General features: G+C 35.6%; 1 protein-coding gene across 1 annotated transcript in view; it reads right to left on the minus strand.

The window, feature by feature from the left end:
• Positions 1 to 4053: 4053 nt before the first annotated feature.
• The window catches only part of LOC117978420 (putative SLC9B1-like protein SLC9B1P1), a 52595-nt gene continuing 38003 nt past the window's right edge, over positions 4054 to 18645 (minus strand). The window contains exons 6-10 of the mRNA XM_055107095.1: positions 14475 to 14581; positions 13484 to 13633; positions 9467 to 9575; positions 8442 to 8578; positions 4054 to 4269 (exon numbers count right to left, since the gene is read on the minus strand). Coding sequence (XP_054963070.1) covers positions 4054 to 4269; positions 8442 to 8578; positions 9467 to 9575; positions 13484 to 13633; positions 14475 to 14581 — 719 coding nt within the window. The remainder of the gene's footprint in view (positions 4270 to 8441; positions 8579 to 9466; positions 9576 to 13483; positions 13634 to 14474; positions 14582 to 18645) is intronic.

Genomic DNA, 18645 nt, shown 5'->3' on the forward strand with positions numbered 1-18645 from the left:
GCATAAAGATGCGCAGATGAGATGAACAGAAAGAAGCTTAATGGGAAACAAATTGATGTTAGTCCCGCTCAGAAAGAAGTAGAATGGCACATGGAACTTGTGTGCAAATTTGAAAAGATCAAGTAATATAGGATCACGAGATAACAAAGTGTTAACATTTATGCAAAAAATCTTGATGGTATTGATGAATGTCTCTGGAAAGAACTTTATCCACTTGGTACAATCACCAATGTAAAAGTAATGAAGGGTGGTTTTCACAACAAAGGGTTTGTTTTGTGTATGTTTCTCCTCTCCAGAGGAAGCAACTAAAGCACTTTCAGAAATGAATGGTAGAATTGTGGGCACTGAGCCATTGTATATAGTGTTAACTCCATGGGAAGAAAAGCAATGAAGAGCACCAGGCTCAGCTCATTAACCAGTATAGTATGTGCAAAGAATGGCAAGTGTAAAAACTATGCTCAACCTGGGAATCAGTCCCTATCAGCCAGCACCTTCCTCAGTTGACTTCATGGCAGTTATCCCACAGACTGAGAGCCATGCTGCAAAGTATTCTCCTAGCCAAACTGCTCAACTAAGATCAAATCCTCCCTAAATTGCTCAGGGTGCCAGACCTCATCCATTGAAAAATATGCCCAAGCCACTCCTAGCTCACTACATTTAGTAGTAAGAGACCAGCTTCTTCACAGCTTCCACGAGTCATGTCAACACAGCTGTTGTAACACATCTACACAGACAATAGGAGCACATCCTGCAGTTGCCGCTACTGCTACTACAGACACTCCTGCTGTTTGTACTATTTAACAGTATAAATATGCTATGGAAGCTCACAATCCTCAATGGCATTTTCATGAACAGCCCCAGGTTACCATGAAGCAGCCTGCTGTTCATGAAGAAGGTCAAGAACCTTTGACTTCCATGATGGCATCTGCTCCTCCTCAAAAGCAAAAGGAAACGAATGAATGGCTGTTTCCTCTTCTTCAAGCCATGCCCTAGTCGTGCTGCTAAAATCATTGGCATGTTTTTGGAGATTGGTAATTTAGAACTCCTTCATATACTTGAATCTCCAGAGCCTCTCTATACTAAGGTTGACAAAGGTATAGCTGTACTACAAGACCACCAAGCTAAAGAGGCTGCCCAGAAAGCAGTTAATGGTGCCACTGGTGTTCCAATTGTTTAAAACTGATCAGGGACCACAGAAAGAAACTTGAGCATCACTGAAGAAAAATATCTCAATATCAAAAACCTTAAATACTATGGAAAAAAATTGTAAAGTATAAAATAAATTTAAAAAGGAAACTTTGAACTTTACATACCAAACAAATGTCAGATCTAACAAATGCAATGATAGTCCTAGATTACTTATTGATTTGAAAAGAAAAAATCCTCCCAAAATAATAAAATATAAAAACACTGTAATGCTTTTCAGACTCTGTGATAAATAATTTTCAGCAAAGTATAAAAATTTAAAGCATTCCTTTAATTTTGTAATTCGTTAGTGTGGAATAGCTAAGAATGTCACTTCTGTTTTAAGTAACAGAATTGATAACCTAGCAAGGAAAGTTAATTTGAATTATAAAATTTTGCTTTAATAAAAATTCCTTAAACAGTGAAAAAAATAGGCAAAGATACAAAAAAGTTTATTAGAAACAACAATCTTGTATTTATTTGTTATTTTATTTTATTTTATTTTTTTGAGATGGAGTCTTGCTCTGTCACCCAGGCTGGAGTGCAGTGGTGTGATCTTGGCTCACTTCAACCTCTACCTCCCAGGTTCAAGTGATTCTCCTGCCTCAGCCTCCTGAGTAGACGGGACTACAGGCACCTTCCACCATGCCTGGCTAGTTTTTTGTATTTTTAGTAGAGACACGTTTTCACCATGTTAGCCAGGATGGTCTCCTTCTCCTGACCTCCTGATCCACCCGCCTTGGCCTCTCAAAGTGCTGGGATGGTGTGAGCCACTGTGCCCAGCCTTATTTGTTTAAATACTATAAACACTAATATCATACACATGGTTAACTGGTTGTAATTTTTAAATTATATTAATAAATTTTTATAAAAAGTTTTATAAACAAAACACATAAAATTTCAAATAAATAACAACATCTACCACACTACCTTAAAACGGCGACTATTTCAGTATAATAAACATATATCACAGACACTTAGAGAAAGTTCAATAAATAAAGAATAAAAAGAATATGTACAACAATTTTCCTCCTAATCAAAAACACAATTCCTCATTTTGAAAATTATTTCTTATCTCTCTTTTATTAAAATAAACTTTCTACTTTGAAATCTAATCCTCTTGTGAATGTAAAATACTATCTTGTAAATATATATATATACATATATTTTATTATTTTTTTTGAGACAGAGTCTTGCTCTGTCTCCCAGGCTGGAATGCAATGGTGCGATCTCAGCGCACTGCAACCTCTGCCTCCTGGGTTCAAGCGATTCTCCTGCCTCAGCCTTCTGAGTAGCTGGGATTACAGGTGCGTGCCACCACACCTGACAAATTTTTGTATTTATAGTAGAGACGGGGTTTCACTATGTTGGTCAGGTTGGTCTTGAACTCCTGACCTTGTGATCTGCCCACATTGGCCTCCCTAAGTGCTGGGATTACAGACATGAGACACAACACCCTGCCTATATTTTTATTTTTTTATAAGTGACAATGAGATGTCCTCATGTTTTAAATAGTAGTCAAAACCCTGGCGCAGTTTAAATTTTTAGAATTTGAGTGATAGAATTACAATATTTGAAAATGGAGTCTGTACTTTGTTGTAAAACTATAAAGAGAAAATGTCACTAAAACAATAGCTATTTTATCTTTTCCCAGAGTTATTCTCCCAGAGTGTATTTTCTAAGTTATTTCCCAGACGGTTTTAGAACTTTTGGCAGTTTCGGTGATATATTCTGTAAAAGCCCTTAGTCTTAATAGGAATAACACATAGTTTTGATTGCCTTAAATTTTAATTGCTTCACTTGGCAAATTTATGTGCAAATTTCATATTCTGTGGTATTTTAATATCTTGCTTGTGGAGAAGAGGAAATAGATGAATGAAAGTAATATTCAGTCCTTGCATTGAGCTTTTGCCAAAGAAGTCTAAACAATTTCTAAAATGCCATTCAATAAGACCATTTTATAAGTGTTTATATGACTCTTATAACTTTAAAATAAGGAGTATTGAAGTTAATTAAAACTCACTTTGCTTGTGATGGGTTCTACATTAACATGGCAGATTTAATCAGCCAGAATTAAAAGGTAATTCTACATTACTAAAGAGAAGAAACTGCCACATGACAGTAGTCTCCAAATCTTTCATTTTTGGAGGCCGCCTTTTATGCCTAGATTTTAAAATACTAATTGAAAAAAATATAGTTTACTTCCATTTGTGATTTAATTTTAATTCTATAAATAAAAATATAGATAGTGTTTCATCTAAAAACTGCTAAATCAGACTTTCATTTTAAGGGCATGGCAGAAATAAGGAAAGACTAACTTGGTTCTATTAATTAACATATTATTTATTCAGGTTGTCACCAAAACCAGAATTTAAAATCTATTCAGTTAACCCATTTAAAGTTGATGTGTTTTACTCCTTTTATTTTTCTTTTTGTAGTGATCTTTTTAACTGAATTACTGGACAACATGAGGAGTTATACTCCTCCTATTTGGAAACTTAGGCTATCTTACCAAGTTCAATATTCAAAGTTTTTCTTTTTGCCATTAAGTTAGTTTAATTTTATATTAAGCTCTGTTTGTATTATGATATCAAATTCAGCCTGAGGGATTACTTTAAACTTTCCTAGGGTATTTACAGATTTAATTTGTTCTTACAGTATGTAAATACTAAGAGAGCATTCTTTTTAATATTATTTTTATTAAATTAACTTTGGAGTAAAAAGTGCAAGAAAAGCCCTGTACTGAAATCACATATTTACTAAATCCTGGATTTTCTGTACAGTCCCTCCATATTTCTACTTTAAAATTCTTCTGTCATGTGAAATAATTCATTAAAAGAAGCAGGCAGATGTTGACAGGTAAACTTTTTAATGATGTTCTAATGTTGACAATTGCAGTTTTATTTTGCTTGGATCATAATGGCGTGTAAGCATTTTAGGCCCCAGAATGCCCATAAGTAGAGCTCCATTTGGAGCTGTGATCAAGATGGCTAAAAATGCTACTGTCATCACATCCTTCACATATGGTTCCAAGTGGGGTGTGGAGACTCTTGCTGTTTCTAGAGCCAGAGAACCTAACACAGCCTACATTTAGGGGTAAAAATGGGGCATAAAGAAAAATATTAAACTGAGTTAATATATAATGTAACTGGCTCTGTTAAAATAAACAAAATCTAGTACTAGACTATTAGAAAAAAAAGTACTCAGTAATTTTCATAAGTTACTCATCAGTTGCATGTTCTTCCTAGGAAATATATGTGGAGGAAGAGTACAATAGTGACAAATCAGCATGCAAACATTTTTGGGCTGATTTTGCACTCTTGTCCTCTCAGTGTTCCTCTATTGAAATATCTCTTTTGAGTGTTGCCCTCATAACACCAGGAGTTCTAACGAAACCGGTTTTGCTTAGTTGCCTTTATTGTGTACCAGTGGTTTTTGACTACAAGAAGACAAAATAAAATATTAAGTTTTCTTATGGTTCTCTAGGATTTGTTGCCCTTCTTTTCATTGTTCTCCTTATTCAGGGGGCACTGGGTTATAGCAGAACTGACAGCAGGCTTTGAATCTAGCAAACTGGGTTTGAATTCTATTTTTGCTGCAACCAGGCTAGTGACCTTGTACAAATGACTCACACTCTTACTTGTACACGTACTTACTTACATGTAAAATGAAGAACAAAATATTTATCTTACTGGACGGTTGTGAAAATTAAATATGAGAATGTGAAGAATACCTGGCACAGAGTAGGTATTCAGATAGTGGTAAGTTTCTTTCTCCTTCACTCCTCATCCCCTGCCAGGTCAGAGAATGAGTTCCTTTGAAGTTTTTGTTTTAGAATGACTCTACTGGGTCACAAGTTTTTTTTCCCTAGTTACCTTCTACCATATTATTTTTAATAACATAAAGCAAATTTCTTGATAACTCTCTTTCCTTGTGTTTAATAAGTAGGAATGAAATTGCCTCAAAATTTGGGGGAATTAAATACCAATATATAACATATTTTCTATGGAGTTGGAAAGTAACAACATAATGGTAGAAACATTACCTCTGATATGGAACATTATGGCAAAAGAACCCCTCAATTTAAGATCAATTTCTATATCCTAAATCAATAATTTAGAACGGTATTATTTTTATATCATAACTTTTAATGTACTGAACATGATCCAATGTGCCGGAGGATGCTAGGGAGAAAAAAATAATCATGCAGAAAACCACCTTGAAAGAATCTTACAGTTTAGAAGAGGATTTGAACATAAAAGAACTGCCAACAGAAAAAAACAAAAACAAAAACCAAACCCATTGACTTTTAAGAGATGATGATTATAATGGTGAAACTAGAAATAATATTTTTATAGTTATATGGCATTCATCATATGTCAGGTATCATTCTTAAAGCTTTCCATTTATCAATTCATTTAATTCTTATGACAACCTTATTATGTGAGGACTTTTATTAGATGATAAATGATTTCCTCCTAGTGACTGAGATTTAATATTATTTCTTCAAAAAAATCCAATTGCCAAGCTGATCTTACATTTGTAAACTAAATTATTTATTTACTCTCCTAATAGCTTCTATTTTTCCAGTCCAATTTTTATCAATAACTCGAAACTAAGGAACAAGAGAAAGCTGAATCTTAGCCAATTTTATTTTGGCAGCAGAGAACGGCAGAAGAGGATAAAGGTGAAAATAATTTAAAATTGAATTTTAAATATTTGTTGATTGTATTTACTTGTGACATTATTGTTATCTATTATTGCTGTTGTGATTCTACTTGTATAAATAATTAACTTTTTATGTCTTGCCAGTTTCTGGGACCAGGTTGATATTCTTTGTGTAGAAGCTAGCCTGGAACCAGCAGACAGGAATAAGCAGAAGCAGAATAATACTGCAGGACTCGAGTGAGTGGTCTCTTTCCTCATACCTGCTTTTCTTTTTTCCCTGCTTTATGAAAATTATGAAATAATGAAACAAAATTGCAAGAGTATTGTTGGAAGGAGAGAGAACAGATACTCCTTTTGTAGATTTATTATTCCCTACAGTAGACATTAAAAATAAAAAGTTATTATTTTTATTACTTGGAGGGAAGATAAAATAACAACATTGTTTGCTAACTGAGCACCACCATATGCCAGAGAGAGTGCTAAGCACTTTACGTGGATTATCTCATTGAATCCTGACAACACTGCTAAGAAACAGATACAGTCGTAGACTTCATTGTAAGTTGAGAACACTGAGAGACTAGAAAATAATTTTACTGAGATTATAGGCAAGGAACATGGTATTCAAAACAGGTAGTCTGGCTCTATGAACCTGCTTTTCTAACATGATAATAGAGGTTTTTTTGCATGAAAATTTAGGAGCTTCTGTTTTGGAATAGCAACTAAGAAAAGAGTCACAGGAAATTAAGGTATATTATGCTGCCAAGTTAAACAGTCTAACAAGAAGTAGCCATATATTTTAGTAGGAGGAGAATATCCTTGAATAACAGGGCAAAATTACAAGGTTTCCCTTTCCGTTCATTCATACTTGCAGGCATGCAATACGTATTTGCCTCCTGCATGTCAGGCAGTGTGTTAAGTGCCAGGGAGAAATAATGAAAAACAACTGCAACAATCAGACACTGTCTCTGTCCTTAAGTAGTCTATCAAGGGGACGGGGGCAGGGATTTAGCCATTAACCAAATAGTATACAAATAAATGTGTAATTAAAAAAATACACGTGCATTTGTGTGATGGAGTGAGTGGCAAGGTAGGAAAAGTATTTTTTTAAAAATCAATGTGTCTCTATTTTACTTTACTTTTTTTTTGCGACAGGGTCTCACTTTGTCACCCAAGATGGAGTGAAGTGGCATGACCTCAGCTCACTGCAGCCTCAACCTCCTGAGGTCAAGCAATCCTCCTGCCTCGGCCCCCAAGTAGCTGTGACTACAGGTGCGTGCCACCACACCTGACTAATTTTTTTGTATTTTTTGTAGAGACGGGGGTTTTACCATGTTGCCCAGGCTGGTCTTGAACTCCTGAGCTCAAGCGATCTGCCTGCCTCAGCCTCCCGAAGTGCTAGGATTACAGGCATGAGCCACCATGCCTGGCCTGTGTCTCTACTTTTTAAAATCATAACATTTAGCTATATTATCTTCAGCAACATATAAAAACTCTAATTTTCAGATATATTCTTATTATATATTTTAGGAAAATAATAAACATTTTCATAAACTTAGGAAGTACTTATTGAAAGAATACTTTTTGATTTCAAAATAATTGCTTTTAAAACTGAGATTTCAAAAGGTTACATTGGCTAGGCCCAGTGGGTTATGCTTGTAATCCCAGAACTTTAGGAGGCTGAGGCAGGAAGATCACTTGAACCTAGGAGTTCAAGATCAGCCTGGGCAACGTAGCAAGACCTCCTCTTTAAAAAAAAATCAGAAAGAAAAGGCCAGGCACAGTGGCTCATGCCTGTAATCCCAGCATTTTGGGAGGCTGAGGCAGGCGGATCACTTGAGGTCAGGAGTTTGAGACTAGACAGACCAACATGGTGAGACCCCATGTCTACTAAAAATACAAAAATTAGCTGGGTGTGGTGCTGTGCACCTGTAATCCCAGCTACTGAGAAGGCTGAGGCAGGAGAATCGCTCGAACCTGGGAGGTGGAGGTTGCATTCAGCTGGGGTCATGCCACTGCACTCCAGCCTGGGCAACAGAGTAAGATTGTCTCAAAAAAAAAAAAAAAAAGAAAATCTGAAAAAAAGCAGTTGGGTGTGGTGGCAGGTGACTGTGATCCTAGCTACTCAGGAGGCAGATGTGAGAGGATTGTTTGAGCCCAGGAGGTTGAGGCTGCAGTGAGCCGTGATCATGCCACTGCACTCCAGTTTGGGTGACAGAGTGAGACCTGGTCTCAAAATGAAAATAAAAATAAAAATAGAAAAAGGTTACATTGAGTTTCTTTGTTTGTTTCTGTTTATTTATTTATTTATTTATTTGAGATTGAGTCTTGCTCTGTCACCCAGATTGGAGTACAGTGGTGTCATCTCAGCTTACTGCAACCTCCGCCTCTTGGGTTCAAGCGATTCTCCCATCTCAGCCTCCTAAGTAACTGGGTCTGGTTACGTTAATTTTAATGAATAGTTATGATCAACCAAACATTTAAAAATAAGGATAATAGCCCATATTTTGTGATTGGAGTAACATTTTTCATTTTAAATTTTAAAAGCATCAAAATGAAAGCATTAAGCAATAGGCTTAATATGTTCTTACTTGTACTGTAGCTTTGGGCATCCATGCTAAAGCAATAAATATTTTCTCCTTAAAACTAAAACCAGCAAAGCACATCAATATATATATATTTAAAATTCGAACACATAATGCCAAACTCAGAGTGGCAACAGATATGCCTACAACAGATGAAAACAAACATAAATAACAAAATATTTGTGAAGAAGTGTTCTTTATGCCCAGGAATATGATTTCTAAAACTTTTGAAAGCATTTTAAGGCTTTTGTCTCTTCATGTGTTTAATTTTTACGTAAAACAATGATAATAAAAAATGAATTGTATGGAGGATTCTCCGTAAAGTGCAAGACAGTATCTGATGGTGGAGGTACCATGAAAAATAAGACAGATGACATTTATACAATTCTGAACTAATAGACTTTTTTTGAATACTTTTATTATTAATAATAATAATTTACTTTTTGAGAAGGATTCTTGCTCTGTCGCCCAGGCTGGAGTGCAGTGGTACAATCTCAGCTCACTGCAACTTCTGACTCCCGGGTTCACGTGATTCTCCTGCCTCAGCCTCCTGAGTAGCTGGGATTACAGGCGTGCACTACCACACCTGGCTAATTTTTGTATTTCTAGGAGAGATGGGGTTCCCCATGTTAGCCAGGCAGGTCTTGAATTCATATCTTCAAGAAATCTGCCAGCTTCGGCCTCCCAAATTGCTAAGATTACAGGCATGAGCCACCACACCCAGCCAACAGTTTTAAATGAAAGTACTCAAAAAGTGCTGATCGTATCAAATATGTTCCCTCAGGAAAGAAATCTTATATTTATTTCCTTAGATAACTCAGGGAAGATATTCAGGGCTGTCCTTGGTTTAAAAAAAAAGAGCACACAGTGTAAAGGAAGAGCAATATGAAAATATGACACTGTATCAACATGTGTTTCTGAAGAAGGTCCTTGTAGCCATTCAAAAATATATTGTAAATAAAAATAAATATATTTATAATTTTCTTAAATATTTTTGAATTTCATATTTTTTGTGCTCTAATTATTCTTACCAACAATATTTGATTCAAGCAATGAAACAGATACTTCTGCTCCAACTAAACCAAAAAGAAGTGGTTGAAAAATATCCCATACATTTGTAATAATCTTTTGGACTTTCATCTATAGAAAAGAGAAATACATTTATAATTATTTTGGCACATAAATATATTTCTGAAAGTTAAAGTCTCCCTCACCTTTTTTTTTTTTCACTTTTTAAGTATTTTAAAGATGGGGTCTTGCTCTGTTGCCCAGGCTGGAGTGTAGTGTCATAATCATAGCTCACTGTAGCCTTGAACTCCTGGGCTCAAGTTATCCTCTCACCGTCTCCCAAGTAGAACTACAGGTGTGTACCACCATGCTGGGCTAATTTTTAAATTGTTTATCGAGATGGGGTCTCACTATATTGCCCAGGATGGTCTAGAACTCCTATCTTCAAGTGGTCTCTGGCTGTGGCCTCCCAAAGCACTGGCATTATGGACATGAACCACCATGCCTGGCCTAAAGTCACTTAACCTTTAATAAATTTGAGACACTTTATTTTAATAAAAATGTTAAACTTAATTAATAAAAACTGAGCACTTCAATAGTTTTACTCAAACACTTAGGTAGAATTTGATTAAAAGAAATGCACAAAGCAATAAAATAATACTATTTGGCCATTTTGTCACAGAATAAGTGATGTCCTTATGGTTCTAGCCATGTTTTGTATGAGTTCCAGATTTTGTCTCTAAGTTAACTGAACAGAGATAGAACTACATCATGCCTGATGAGAACATACCCAGTTCATGCAAACATTTGGGTTCTCAGAAGGGGGTTGGGAAGCCTTCCACTAACAACCATCCTGGAACTCAATCCCATTAAAGTGAATCCTGATATATATAGCATATACTACTAAGAAAAACAATTTGGAAGTCTGCTAGGCCTGCTTCCAAAGAACCCATGTTGAGTACTTTAAAGTCACTTTTTCCTTAAAATAAAACCAAAACATATATTAGATTCTCATTTAGCTGTCTACCCAGCTTCCCTTTCTGGAAACGAATGCCTCCCAGTGCCACTTTCCCAATTAAAAGGTTACAGGAAAGGCCCCTATTGGCCTACATTACTCTGGCTCTTCTCCAGGAATTTGAATGAAGAGATTTCAGTCTCAGTCTGGGTTTAATATTTTTTTAAACGGAAGATACATAAGAACTTTGATGCCTCTTCCTTGAGGCATAAACTATCTTCATAACTATTTCCCTTATGACTGTGTTTTCTGATCCCCACTTATTACAGTTTAAAAAAAAAGAAAAACAAAGAAAAACGATGTTACTAACCTTTACAGCATAATTATCCTATTTGTTACTTTTAATCTTTAAAACTTGTTTTAGTTCTGTTTCTTTTACCATTTAAAAAAGTTCTACCAGTTTTAATTTTATTTATTGATTTGCATTTCATTCATTTCATTTCTTTTATAATTAAGATTATATAAGAATACTAAGCAAAATGCCACTATGATTTTTGATTAGGGAACTTCTCAAGCTGATTCTAAAATTTATCTAAGAAAGAATGTCTGTAGGAACAGCCAAAAAATACTTTAAAAAGAAGTATAATCTATATTAGATTTTGACACATAAAACTGCAGTGATGTAAAACAGTAGTGTTGGCATAGAAATAGAGAAGTAGGATTAAATAGACTTCAGAATTAATATATATGGGAGAATTTAATTCATGTTAAAAAATTGAATTATTAATGAATTGGTCAATAAATAAACAATTTGGCAAAAAATGACTGTCTAGTTTATGTGCATATATCTGTTTGTACATATTCATCACATGCAAGTATATATGTGTGTCTGAATATGTATATATATTTATGTGTGTGTATATATATATATATATATACACACACACACATCAGGCATGATGTAGTTCTATCTCTGTTCAGTTAACTTACAAAATGTATGCGTGTGTGTGTATATATATAGTTTGTAAGATACACATATGTATATATGTGTAACTTTACCTCACAAAATGTATCTGTGTGTGTATATATAAATATAGTTTGTAAGATACACATATGTATATATGTATAACCTTACCTCACAGCATTCACAAAGATAAATTCCAAATAGATTAAAAGACTAAATGAAAAATCAAATTAAACAAACAAAAACCACCAAAATATTAAATGATAATACATAAAATAGTATATCTTTGTAATGTTTATATGTTATAATCTTCAGTGAGAAAATCCTTCTTAAATGAGATTCGGAATCCAAAACAAAAAAAGGAAAACCCAATAGGTTTGGTCATAGGAAATTTTACTTTCATACACCAGACACCATAAACAAAGTTGAAGATAAGCAAAAATTATATGCAATATATACATAACAAAGGATCAGTGGCACTAACACTAAGAGAAACTATAAATTAGAAACAAAAAAATAAATAACCCAATAAAAATGGTCAAAAAAGATCATAGGTATTTTAAAAAGAATATATGAAGAGAAGCTTACTATACTACTAATCAGAGAAATGTAAATAAAGAATAACAACATCACATAATTGTAAGAAACTATAAGAATTGGATGGTGAGGTCATTTAATAGTGAAAAGAATAGAACTAGTGATAATACCAAGTGCTGTTGATGAGTTAAAGTATTAGATATTTTTGTGCACTGTTGGCAGAGTGTAAATAACCAAAATTTTTGAAGGGGTAATTTAGCAGTGTCCATCAAAATAAAACACAGATCATTTCCAGCCAGGTGTGGTAGCTCATGCTTATAATCCTAGCACTTTGCAATGTCAAGTTGGGAGGATCCCTTGGGCTCAGGATTTTGAGACCAGCCTGGGCAACATAGACAGAGACTCTGTCTCAAAAAAAAAAAAAGAAATGATTTCTGGGACTCTATTCCTACAGATGTACCTGTAATCCCAACACTTTGGGAGGCCAAGGCAGCAGTATCACCTGAGGTCAGGAGTTCAAGACCTGCCTGGCCAACATTGTGAAACCCTGTCTCTCCTAAAAATACAAAATTTGCTGGGCCTGGTGGTGTGCGCCTGTAATCTCAGCTACAAGGGAGGCTGAAATAGAAGAATCACTTGAATCCAGGTGGTAGAGGTTACAGTGAGCCAAGATTATGCTACTGCACTCCAGCCTGGGTGACAAGAGTGAAACGGTGTCTCAAAAAAAAAAAAAAAAAAAAAGGACATGAACAACACTGTTTATGACAGCACTGTTTGTAAATAACAAGAAGTGGAAATGATCTAAATGTCTATAAATAGAATACTGGTTACTTAAAAAAATGTAAGGGGGTTAGATATTTGACAGTGGTGGGGAATAAAGAAATCTTTCACATTTTATTCTATATGTTTTATTCTTTTACAAGCATTTGTATTTTTATTATTTATTTGTTTGTTTATTATTTTTGTGTGTGTGTGATGGAGTTTTGCACTTGTTGCCCAGGCTGGAGGGCAATGGCATGATCTCGGCTCACTGCAGCCTCCACCTCCTGGGTTCAAGCAATGCTTCTGCCTCAGCCTCCTGAGTAGCTGGAATTACAGGTTCCCACCACCACGCCACCATGCCCAGCTAATTTTTGTATTTTTAGTAGAGATAGGGTTTCAACATGTTGGCCAGGCAGGTCTCAAAATCCTGACCCAAGGTGATCTGTCTACCTCGACCTCCCAAAGTTCTGGGATTACAGGCATGAGCCACCATGCCTGGCCTTTTACAAACATTCTTCATGGATTAATTGTATAATTAAAATTTCAATGAATAAAATAATTAGATTGATATAAGTAATATAATATCATATAAAACTTGGGAAAAAGAGAAGCCTGATGTGATTAACTAAACTTCTGATTCCATATTAGTATACTTCCAGCTGCTTTTCCTAAATATTTTATTTCCTCGATTGATTCATACACTTTCTTGAGGGTAGCAAACCTTTTGGAATATTTTCCAATGAGAATGAGGGGATTTCCTAAATATATGCAAAAAATTCAGTTGTCTTAGCTTTAAAAATATAGCATATTAAAAATATTCACCTTTTCTTGGGACCATTTTGTCCCTGCAATGAAACGCAACACTAGTGTGCATAATCCTCCAGATCCATGTAAACCAATAGGTTGGTTGCCTAAGACAGCAGAAACACACATAATCAAAACAAGGAATCCTCTCTTCAATGTAAGTTTTTTCTAGAATTAGATAGATATTTAGAAATTAGTTTATATTAAATATATAATACAAGATTTGACATTATCTATTATATATGTTTGACCCTTTGACATTATGTCTTTAAATGTTATATTAAATGTCTAAAATTTTGATTTTCTTTCTCACCATACATTTTAGCGGACTTACTACCAAGTAACAAAATTTCCAATTAATAACGTTTCATCTTCTGCCACATCTCTGATACTAGTATCAGTAAAATGGTTAAAGTATTATTTTAAGTGAAGAAGAAAAGAGACCCATAAAATCTCCAGTTTCATATAACATATCCAATGAATTCTTAAAAAATATTTGAATATCTCTTTGGTCAGTATGTTGCAGCTAAATTTGGATGGAAATTACAGAAATATGAAAGTAATGGCATGTTTTCCTTTAAGGCAGGAAATGGCTAAGTTTGAGAGCTGCCTTTGTCAAAGGATAGCTGGAGTGAATTTCAGTCAGAAAATATGCAGAAATAAATGGGAACCTATCTCCCCCTAAAATGTTTAAGGGAAAATTTGGGGGAAATTATCAAACATCAATAGGCAATTTAGTAGAGAAAGGGAAAGTATAACTCAGAGAGATACTCTGCATTAAGTTTATTTTTTGACATTCTTTATTTGCCAAATCAGGAAGCAAAGACTTTAATCAAAGCCATTGTCCTGTATCAATCACTGCTTTGCTCAGTTTTAAATACAGAGTAGGCATTGGAGGCTAGTTTTGAAAAATAGAGTTAAGTATTAAATTTCATGGATCTTACCAAAGTTTAATATTTTGGAAAAAATGTCTAATACTATACTTCTATAAAATAGATTTTGTATTTACCTGGTCTTCACTTGGAAAATATCGAACAAAAAATCCCAAAACAATTCCTGCCAGCAGACTAATATACACGTTCCTTACAGAGGCTATGGCGTTATTAATCATACCACCTGTAGGGGCACACAATAAAAAAAAATTCACAAAGAAATATTTTCACACACACTACACATCAGAAAAGCAAATCTAGGTGGTTCATGAAGAAAAGTAAGCATTTTATAGAACAAATATATGCAAATGGTCTTTTTTTTAGTGACATGTATGAAAACACGTAGATCTATTTAGTACATTAAATATATATGCTCAAATAATTTAATATATACACACAACCCAGAAATGTCCATTATATAAATAGGCCAGAAAACAAAGACTTAACAAGCACAAGATTCTCCCCTTGTATAGCCAATTTAAAAGACAGAGTGAGGTAGTCTGGGCGCAGTGGCTCATGTCTGTAATCCTAGCGCTTTGGGAGGCTGAGGAGGGTGGATTACTTGAGGTCAGGAGTTCAAGACCAGCCTTGCCAACATAATTAAACCCCATCTCTACTAAAAATACAAAAATTAGGTGGGCAGGGTGGCACACAAATGTGATCCCAGGTACTCAGGAGGCTGAGGGAGGAGAATCACTTGAACTCGGGAGGCAGAGGTTGCAGTGAGCTGAGATCGTGCCACCACACTCCAGCCTGGGTGAAAGATGGAGGCTACACCTCCAAAAGAAAAAAAAAAAAGACCAACTGGGGTACAAGAATGGAGAGAGACCGAAACACTTGTGGCACTTAGCATATGGCTGGTAAGGGCTATATTAACAATTCTTCTTTGATGTACTACATGAAAAAGAAACAAATGATTTTAACATGAAAAGAACAATGTAATAACCACATAAAAAATTTTGTTCCAGGGTCAGTCCTAGAAACATTCAAGGGTCATTTAAGATTTCAGTATATTTAAGTTTCTACTTTTGGTGAAGAAAAAAGGAAAAAAAAATACAAAAGACTCCCGTATATTTTATATTAATTAATGTAAATATATCCATACTTGTAGTTCATTGTGATAAGTAAAAAACAAAAAATAAAAAAAACAGAATGAGTCACAAAAATAGTTCAGTTAAGCTCTGGGTAGTGGATTCAATATAGTACGTAAGTATATTTTTAGATATATTTTCTACTAAATATAACAGGCAGCGCATAGTGGGCTCACACCTTTAATCCTAGCACTTTGGGAGGCCAAGGCAGAAGGATTGCTTGAGCCCAAGAGTTGAGACCAACTTGGGCAACAGAGTGAAACCCCATCTTCACAAGAAAATAAGAAATTAGCCTGGTATGTGGTGTGTGCCTATAGTCCAAGTACTCAGTAGCCTGAGGGAGGAGGTCCCTTGAGCTCAGGAGTTAGAGGCTGCACTCTAGCCTGGCTGACAGAGCAAGATCCTGTCTCAAGAAAATAAAATATAATAAAAATAAAAATAATATAAACAGAGTGATGTCAGCCAGATGGTGGAATGGGAAGCTCCAAACCTTGATTCTCCATAAAGATAAAAACTGAAAAACAATGTATGGTCTAAAAGCCTTTACGGAGCTCCATAAACCATTAAAAAGTTGTAGTAGCACAGACAAGTGCTAAGCCAAGAATAGTGGAATTGAACAAATAAGAAAAGCTGTTGCATTATACTCATGATACCCCTTCCCCAAGCTCGAACAGGTTGGTTTGGCTGGGAAGCACTCAACTTGCATCTTCTCCGTTAGCAGGGAAAGAGAAGACTGGAACGGAATAGTTTCATGAGGTTACCTGAAACTCTCTGTCTCTCTAACTTGACGCCCAACGGGCATACTTTGGATGCATGGGAGCCACTGAGAATAAAGGAGACGTCAGAGATGATGCAGCACCAGGGAACCTGCAGTACCACAGACAGATACCAGAGGGAGCAACAGCTCCAGAAAAAGAAACTGGCAAACCTCTACTTGGGATGTTGCAATGTATAAACCCAAAGAAGATGCATTCTCAGAAAAAGTTTGAGAAGCTGCTGGAACCTATAGCCATGCTGATTCAGGTATGAAGGTCTTCCGTATGAAGCCAGCTGATAAAAACTGGGAGAAGTGGCAGTTTTTTCAAATGCCCAAATCTTGGCAAAAATAAATGAAAAATAAAAAATAACAAGACATAAGAAGAAACAGAGAAACCTGATGACTAAATTAAAGGAGCAAAATAAATCTCCAGAAACCAACCCTACAGAAATACGTAAATGAGTTACCTGACAAAGAATCCAAATTAACTATCTTAATGAAGCCCAGTGACAACAGAAATAAACAACTAAGTGAAAGCAGGAAATAATTCATGAACAAAATGAAAATATTAACAGATATAGAAACTGAAAAAAAAGAGGAACCATACAGAAACTCTGGAGCTAAGGAATACAATAGCTCAATTGAAAAATTCACTATCGGAAATCACCAATAGACTGTGTAACTGTCCAATGGGTTCACCTCGTGCCCTGCTTAGACAGAGCTGATTTATCAAGACAGGGGAATTGCAGTGGAGAAAGAGTAATTCAGGCAGAGCCAGCTGTGCGGGAGATCAGAGTTTTAGTTTTCCTCAAATCAGACTCCCTGAGCATTCGGGGATCAGAACTTTTAAAGATAATTTGGCAGGTAGGGTCTTGGGAAGCGGGGACTGCTTATTCATCAGGTTGGAGATGAAATCATACGGGGTTGAAGTGGTGTTTTCTTGCCATCTTCTGTTTGTGAGTAGGGTGGCAGAACTAGTTGAGCCATATTACCAGTCTGGGTGGTGTCAGCTGATTCATCCAGTGCAGGGTCTGCAAAATATCTCAAGCACTGATTTTAGGTTTTACAATAGTGATGCTATACCCAGGAGCAATTTGGAGAGGATCAGACTCAGAACCAGAGGCTGCATAATCCCTCAACTGTAATTTATAATGTTACAGCTAATTTGTTTATCCTGCAAAGGCAGACTGGTTCCAGGCAAGAAGGGGAACTTTTTGGGAAATGGCTATTATCAACTTTGTTTCAGAGTCAAACCAAGAACTGAATACCTTCCCAAAATTAGTTCATTCTACTGCCAAGAATGAACAAGGACAGTTTAAATGCTAGAGGCAAGATGGAGTTGATTAAGTCTGATGTCTTTCGCTGTCATAATTTATTCAGTTATAATTTTTGCAAAGGCAGTTTCAATAACATCAAGCAGAAGAAAGAATCAGTGAAATGGAAGACTAGTCATTTGAAGTTATGGAGTCAGAGGAGCAAAAGGGAAAAGGAGTGAAGAGTGAAGACAGCCTAAGAGACTTACAGGATGCCATCAAGCAGACCAATGTATGCATTATGAAAGTACCAGAAGGAGAAGAGAAAAATAAAGGGGCAGAGAGCCAGTTAAAAAAATAATGATCAAAAACTTCTCAAACTTAAGGAAGGAAATGGACATACAAATCCAAGAGGCTCAAAGAACTCCAAGTTGGCTAATTTGCAAAAGACCTACAATGAGACACATTACAATCAAACTGTCAAAAATCAAAGACAAAGAGAGAATTTTGAAAGGAACAGGATGAAAACAACTTGTCACATACAAGGGAGATGCCATATGGTTATCAACGGAATTCTCAGCAAAAACTCTACAGGCCAGAAGAGAATGGGATGATATATTAAAAGGGCTGAAAGAAAAAAAAAACTGTCAACCAAGAACTGTATAGCCAGTAAAACTCTACTTCAAAAATGAAGGACAAACAGAGAGTTCCCCAGAGAAGTAAAGGGTGAGGGAGTTGATCACCACTAGACCTACCTTACAAAAAATGTTAAAGGGAGTCCTCCAAGTGGAAATGAAAAGGCATTGGATAGAAATGCAAAAGCATACAAAATATAAACTTCTTTGGTAAAGGTAAATACATGAGTGAACATAGAATCCTTTAATACTCTAATGGTGGTAAGCAAAACACTTTTATTCCTTTACTTTTTTTTTGAGACAAAGTCTTGCTCTGTTGCCCAGACTGGAGTGCAGTGGTTTGATCACGGCTCACTGCAGCCTTGCAGTCCTGGGCTAAAGCAATCCTCCCACCTCAGCCTCCCGAGTGGCTGGGACTACAGACATGCACCACTACACTCAGATAATATTTTTAAATTTTTAGCAGAGATAAGGCCTTGCTGGTCTCAAACTCCTAGGCTCAAGCGATCCTC

The sequence above is a fragment of the Pan paniscus genome, chromosome Y (assembly GCF_029289425.2).
Source record: "Pan paniscus chromosome Y, NHGRI_mPanPan1-v2.0_pri, whole genome shotgun sequence".
Lineage (NCBI taxonomy): Eukaryota > Metazoa > Chordata > Mammalia > Primates > Hominidae > Pan > Pan paniscus.